A 7,418-nucleotide genomic window follows, 5' to 3' on the forward strand; every position below is an offset into this window, starting at 1 on the left:
TCTGTTTCTGCTTTTACATCCATCTGCCACCTGCAGTCCTGACAGTGACCTTAGAACAATTTATTTCACTGCAGTTATGAACTGTAACTATAGACTTCATCTTTCCATTAGTCTGGACTATTAGTTTATTTTGGAGGTAAACACTGGAGCGATGGTTTTGCTCATCTATGTGCAGTGGGGAATTTTACCCAGAGACATGGTAAAAAAAAATGTAAAGATCACTACGATATCATTGCTGTTCTTTGAGATCCCAGTCAACTCGATATCCATGGATGCACTGCTTGTGATGAGAGAATGGACTTTATTCACAGAGGTGTTTTGTCCAACAGTAATTACCTGAACCTCTGGAAAGATAGAAATCAAGAGTCAGGATTGTCCTACTTTTTGCCAATCATGTTCAAGTTCTGTATTGTCTTATGATGGAGAATATTCTCTTTTGATGGAGATAACACAACACTGAATGTAATGTAATGGTGTAATGGTGGTGCACATAGACGCAGTGGCTCAGGGCTCTCCTTTTCAGTGCTTTGTTTGGCTGGTTGTGTATGTGTTGTTACTCATCATGATGACATCCTGCTGGGCAAACAGCATCTAAAGCTAGCATGAGCACCTAAAAATAGGATTATGCAGTGAGTGGACTGTGACAGATGAGATTCTCCACTCCCACAACATCCTGGTGGACACAGCCAGGTGCCCAGGCTCTCCGTGGATTACCTTCCCCACAAGCAGGAGGCAGAGGCAGTGCAGGGACAGGAGGCAGAAGCAAGGCTGCAGGGCCAGCATGCTGGTGAGGTTACAGAGGCGGCCACACAAGCTGCCTCTTCCTAGTATCTTTCTCAACAACACAAGATCCCTTGTAAATAAGATGGACGAATTAAAGCCACAGGTTGCAGAAAATAAGATCATCAAGGACAGCTGAATTCTGCTAATCACAGAGACCTGGCTTCATTCACTCTTTCTGGATGCAGTTATTGAGCTAACAGGCCACACAGTACCCAGTCATGATGGGACCTTTTATTTCTCATCTCATCTCATTATCTCTAGCCGCTTTATCCTTCTACAGGGTCGCAGGCAAGCTGGAGCCTATCCCAGCTGACTACGGGCGAAAGGCGGGGTACACCCTGGACAAGTCGCCAGGTCATCACAGGGCTGACACATAGACACAGACAACCATTCACATTCACACCTACGGTCAATTTAGAGTCACCAGTTAACCTAACCTGCATGTCTTTGGACTGTGGGGGAAACCGGAGCACCCGGAGGAAACCCACGCTGACACGGGGAGAACATGCAAACTCCACACAGAAAGGCCCTCGCCGGCCCCGGGGCTCGAACCCAGGACCTTCTTGCTGTGAGGCGACAGTGCTAACCACTACACCACCGTGCCGCCCCAGAACTAGATCTTTTCTGAAAACTTCACTCAGATCATGATATGGAATTTGCCTGGAATGGAAGACAAATTTAGGGGCTCAGACGTCTGTGGAGGGACGGTGACCTCTACTGGAGGTTGAGCAGATCATAGGCAAGAAGAGTGGCAGAATGAACTCTAGCTGATAATTTTACCAGCAGACCAATTAATGTGAGGATTGTGTTGTTTCAACCAGGGATGGCCCAGAACCAAAGGTGCTTTAGGAGAAGAGATGATCTTAAACTGCTTTCCCTACAATTGCCAAACAGGACCAAACTTACAGGAACAGTACAGTGGGTGATTTGAGTCAGAAATGTTCCATTTATAGCATTGGCAGTGCATGGAGATTTAAGCTATTCAAGGGGAATACCAAATTGGAGAGCCAACTCTTTATCCAAAAAATTACCTTCAGAGTCAATCAAAGCAAGGAGAGGCATGTAAACTGCTGGTGACACAGGGTAGCTTGAATTTGTGTCTTTGTGGAATCTGAGACAGAGAAAACTGTCTGGCTTGATAATATTCCCACAACTACTGGTGAGTCCTGTCATACTGGTCAGACTGGACAGGCAGCTAGGAAGTGACCAAGCTCATCCACTCTAAACCTGCAGAGGCACTCAGCAGGAAAAAGATTTGCTTGACCCAACTGTATGGGTTCTTTTTCTGAAGTAATAGGAAGTGAAGAGACTCAGGTCTCAGGGCTTGAGCAAACTCCAGTTTTCACAAGGGATGGCAGAAGAGGAGTGGTGAGTGGTGTTGGAAACTGACCAGCCTTCTCCCTGCGTTGTTCACATAGCCAATTATCTAGTGTGATGACAAGGGAAACAAGAGAGTCAAAGTTAGTTGATTCATCACAAGTGGCCGGTTCATCCTTTAATTGCTCACAAAGTCCATTCAAAAACACCCCCTGTAAGGCCAGGTTGTTCCAGCCAGCATCTGCTGCCAGCATACTAAACTCCACTGAGTAATCAGCCAGACTTCTTGTCCCCTGGAGAAGATTTAGCAAACGTTTTGAAGCATCTCCACAATGATCAGGATGATCAAACACACTTTTCACCTTTGCAACAAACTCTTTTAGCCAAAGAGTGCAAGGCTGATTAGCTTTTATTGCTTCCACCTAAGCCAAAGCCCTTTGCCTCAGTAATCCCACAATGTAATGCACCTTGGATGGGCCTGGAAGGAAAGTCAACAAGTGCTGGATAAACACCAGGGAGCACTGGATGAGGAAGCTTCTGCATTTATTCAAGTCTCCAGCAAAGGGTTCTGGGAATGGAGCATACAATTATCTGGGTGAAGGAGACACTGAAGGTAGAGTTGTAGGAGCAAGCTGACTTGGCTGAGCTGCAGAAGTGAGTTAATTAGTTGGCAAGGTAACTTGTTTGGTTAATTGAGTCATTTGATCTACCATTGCCTGATGGTGGTTTGCGAGGGTTTGAATGAGCTGTTCATGTTGTACAAGTAGTAGCCCTTGACTGGAAACTGCCTTTAGAATGATGGCTAGTTCTGGGTTTCAATGCACTGGGTCCATGCTGGCCAGATAATTCTGTTAAGTGTGTAGAGAAGACTGGACCCAAAAGCAAGACTCAAGACTGGCAGTTCAGTCAGTAGGGTTGATTTATGAGACAAAAGCAAGCAGACGATTAGAGGTTTTCCAGGGGATCTGAGTGGACAGGTGGAGCAGGCAGACTGGGGTGGCAGGCAGACAGGTATCAGGAAGGCAGTGGATCAAACTAGTAGACTAAATGATCTGGAGAAGATTGGATTACAGACCCAGAGCATGAATACTGCTGGATCTTGATTGCTGGATGGATAACAGGTGTATGGACAGATTGGCAGGAGGAGTTGATTGGCTGAAGCAGGAGAGTGGGAGAGCAGGACAGCCACACCCAGACACTCACACACACATTGACAAAATGAGAAACAAAGGGGAGGAGAAAAAGCTGAGACACAAGGAATGAGGAGGAAGCAAAACTGGACCATGACAGTACCTCCCCCTCAACGGGAGCCTCCAGGTGACAATGACAACATCGTGATGACGGTCACCTGTTGGCATCACCTGTTTCAAAGCACATCATTATTTAATTTTTTACCTCATTACTAACCCTAAATTGTCCCCATCCCAACTTTTTTTTTTTTAATGTGTTGCAGGTCTGAAATGCAGGAATCGATGTATATTAACAAATGAAATTAAGTTGACAAACAAAACATGAAATATATTGGGTTCATTTTGTCTGCAATGACACATAAATCAAAGTCAATTTAGAAATCACTGCTTTCTTTTTTTATTTTATTTTATTTTATTTGCATGTTCCAGACTGTCCCAATTTTTTTTTTTTTTTCTAATTTTGGGTTAAATTTCTTGAAAGGAATCCGGAGTTGTATTCGTGCTTTTCTGGTTTACTTACCGGGAAGGGAAGCATCAAATGTTGTAACTATTGTGAGTAACAAAACAGCGACTCCTGGAGAAGAGAAACAGGAATGAATTTTATTATTTATTCATATTGAATTCACTCATTCACTCATGAAAGCTCCTGGTCAGGGTGATGGAGGATCCAGAACTTTTCCCAGAAACTCTATCAGCATATATGTCATGCCAATTCTACTGAAAACACTATCTGATCAAGAGATCATTTTTTTCTGCTAGACATACATGTCTATAATATATACAGGGTGGGCAAAAAGTAGGTATACACTGTTTTGTGTCCCGATATGTATAAAGTGTATACCTACTTTTGGTCAACCCTGAATAGTCGGTGCCTAAAAGCTCGTGATGAGTATATTAGCAAAATATTTACAAAGGCACAAAATCAAACTGAATAGAATAGTAATATTATAGTAAATTAATCATTGAATTGAGTCCTGTCATGTATTTCATCTCAGTAAATTGTTATATTGTCTTGTGACAGTGATACCAATAATGAGATACACATTGCAGTTATGATGCATATTTATTCCTTTCTTTGATGCCGCATGCCATGCACCAGAAAAAAACACCACCACATTTATTATGGTGTGATTCTGCTGGGCACCTGGTGGACAGCAGTGTACCAGTGCTTTCATTTTACATCATTACTATATAGTTCCATCCATCTATCTATTATATGTAACTGCTTGTCCTATACAGGGTTGTGGGCAAGATGGAGCCTATCCCAGGTGACTATGGGCGAGAGGCGGGGTTCACTCTGGACAAGTCGCCAGATCATCACAGGGCTGACACATAGAGACAAACAGCCATTCACACTCACATTCACACTTAAGGTTAATTTAGAGCAACCAATTAGCCTAACCTCCATGCCTTTGGACTGTGGGGGAAACCAGAGCACCCGGAGGAAACCCACGCGGACACGGGGAGAACATGCAAACTCCACACAGTGAACCCAGAACCTTCTTGCTGTGAGGCAACAGTGCTAACCACTACACTAACATGCCACCCTACTATATAGTTGCCATCCAATATTATCAGACATAAGAAGTAATGAATATTGATCCATGGTAGTTTAGATTATCTACCACTCTGGAAAGATGCTCATAATTGCTATTGAACTGCAATAGTTATGTTTACATGAGTGTGCAGAGTAAGACACCATTCAGGTAAAAAAGCATACAATGCAAAGATACACACTATGAAAACAAAATAGTAGGATAAAAACCTTCAGGAGAAAACCAACTGGAAAACATCCTCCCCGACTGAGTGCAGCGTATGAGCTCTGAGGGTTCGAACTGCAATATTGATATTTAATCTTGATATGTCAAATAGTTGTCTGGTTCCAACTGTCAACTGTCCAACAAGCTCGCGGATGAATAAAACTGTTTTAACTCATTTTATATGAAACTGTCATGAATATTTTCTATAAAATATGTTTGTCAATAATCCCATGTCATTTTGGAAAAAGATAATTAAAAATTAAGCGCTTGATGAAAACCCATCTGCCTTATGGAAATAAAGATATAAAATGTGTTTTCCAGTGGAAAAGTGTTTATGAGATACGTTGCCTTGCCCTGACGACTGGGTTCCCTGTGGTGGTACACGTACATCATTCATACAGTCACAGAAGCCATCAAAAATCAGATTGAAGCTTTACCATATTCTCTTAAATATGGTGCTTTGCTCCGCTATAAACAATGTATGAACACACTATCCGTATATATAAAAGGGCAAGGGAAATGCAAACCATATTTTTATGTTTTATATGATTTATTTCAAATAAGTGTCGCAAATATGTAGCAGGGTTCAGGTAGCAGTATTACAAACTATTGAGTATAACGGACCAGTTGTGCATTTTTACTTTGGCAACTAAAGATTTAATCTACTGTTTCTCTTATTTATATCATATTTTTTAAGGTTTTCATTTGACTAACCATCATATGTGTACTTATAAATATCATAAACAGATGCCTTATTTCTTAAAAAGAGATAAACCAGAAGTCAGATCAGAGTATTTGTATCACAGCTTTAACAACAGACACTATTGCAAATCGGCTTTACAGTAAAATAAAGACTTTAAACAGATGAACTAATTTTATCCATAATAAATGTGTTTATCCTTGATGAGCAAGCCTGAGGCAACAGTGACTAGGAAAAACTCCCTCAGACGACATGAGCAAGAAACCTTAAGAGGAGCCAGACTCAAAAGCGAACCCATCCTCATGATAACCATAAATATTGATTAGAAATAACTCGTGATTATAAACAACCTGTTTCTATAAGTTAATAGAAGCATAACAAATATTGTACTGCTATTAAATAAAATGTTAGTAAAAGGAGCATCAACGTGAAATATAAATGACAAACCCAACACCTCTGTATATGAATAGAGGGACTTACGTTTCAATAGAGGAATCATCTCTCTCTATCTCTTGAGGAGTCTAACTCTCCTGGGTGTCTATGAACACATTCTTGTTCAAAATAAGAGGAAGTGAAAATGAGAAAATGCAAACAGAGCTGTATACTAAATGGGCATATTTTTTTGTACATATCTCTGAATCTAAAATATTTGCATCTGATACTTTAAAGATACCATTACTGGAGAAGCAGTGCATCATCTTTTGCATCTCTCTCTCTCTCTCTCTCTCTCTCTCTCTCGTTCTCTCTGAGACTGGCCAAGGCCAAAGTAATAAAGACCTGTATAAAAAAGCAGACTTAACAATGCAATTAATAAAACAAACTAATGACAGTCTGCTTCCTTAACTAACCAAAAGTGCAGACGAAACACCCACATCCAACAAAAATGGCTCCCAGTGGCTTCAGTAAAAAACAAAACAAGATAATCGTTACACAAAAAGAAACATCTACAAGAAACCAGATGACTGAAGCCAAAAGGGTCGGACTACTATCATATCATATAAATACACAAGCTTAGGGTCCCTCTGGTGGTGTCTTATACTCCATCACAATGCTGATGTCACCGCACCTGCAAATGGGGGAAAGTAAATGTGTAAATATAGCAATAAACAATAAAAAGATGGTTGTTCTGTCTGGATTTGTCTCTGTTGTCTTGCTACATCTCCCTCTCATTCTCACATGTCCCCAGGGATGGAAGAGCTGCTGCAAGTTCAATGGCAAAATCCCATAAATCCACAGGTTAGGCAAACTCTGGTGTAGTGGTTAGCACTGTCACCTCACAGCAAGAAGCTTCTGGGGTCAAGCCCAGTGACCGACAGGTGCCTTTCTGTCTGGAGTTTGCATGTCCTCCTGTGTCTGCATGGGTTTCCTCCGGGTGCTCCGGTTTCCCCCACAGTCCAAAGACATGCAGGTTAGGTTAGCCAGTGTTCTCCCAGAGTGCTTTTGCATGTCGGGCCTGACACGTTTTAATTTCATACCGACACGCTTAAAATTTGCCAACATGCTATTTCTTTGCTCTGTCACTCAGAGAAAATTGCCCTGTCAACTCTCACGACTTTGCCGCAAGACTCACAATTTTTTGCACTGAATCACACAGTGAAAGGATGTTCATGATTGATTGACTGCAGGAAGTCCCCCAGTGAAATTGCATCTTACTTTGTCATCATTTCC

General features: G+C 41.7%; 1 protein-coding gene across 5 annotated transcripts in view; it reads right to left on the reverse strand.

The window, feature by feature from the left end:
• The window catches only part of LOC132866450 (adhesion G protein-coupled receptor E3-like), a 72,606-nt gene extending 66,292 nt beyond the window's left edge, over positions 1-6,314 (reverse strand). For 3 of the 5 annotated variants that reach the window (XM_060899212.1, XM_060899216.1, XM_060899210.1), the window contains exons 1-2: positions 5,056-5,257; positions 3,811-3,864 (exon numbers count right to left, since the gene is read on the reverse strand). In XM_060899212.1, the coding sequence (XP_060755195.1) occupies positions 3,811-3,864; positions 5,056-5,083 (82 nt within the window). In that variant the 5' untranslated portion in view covers positions 5,084-5,257. Of the gene's footprint in view, positions 1-3,810; positions 3,865-5,055; positions 5,258-6,230 lie in introns of those variants that run through there. The other 2 variants (XM_060899213.1, XM_060899211.1) reach the window with 1 other exon arrangement.
• Between the last annotated feature and the right edge of the window lie 1,104 nt (positions 6,315-7,418).

The sequence above is a fragment of the Neoarius graeffei genome, chromosome 18, assembly GCF_027579695.1.
Source record: "Neoarius graeffei isolate fNeoGra1 chromosome 18, fNeoGra1.pri, whole genome shotgun sequence".
Taxonomy (NCBI): Eukaryota; Metazoa; Chordata; class Actinopteri; order Siluriformes; family Ariidae; genus Neoarius; species Neoarius graeffei.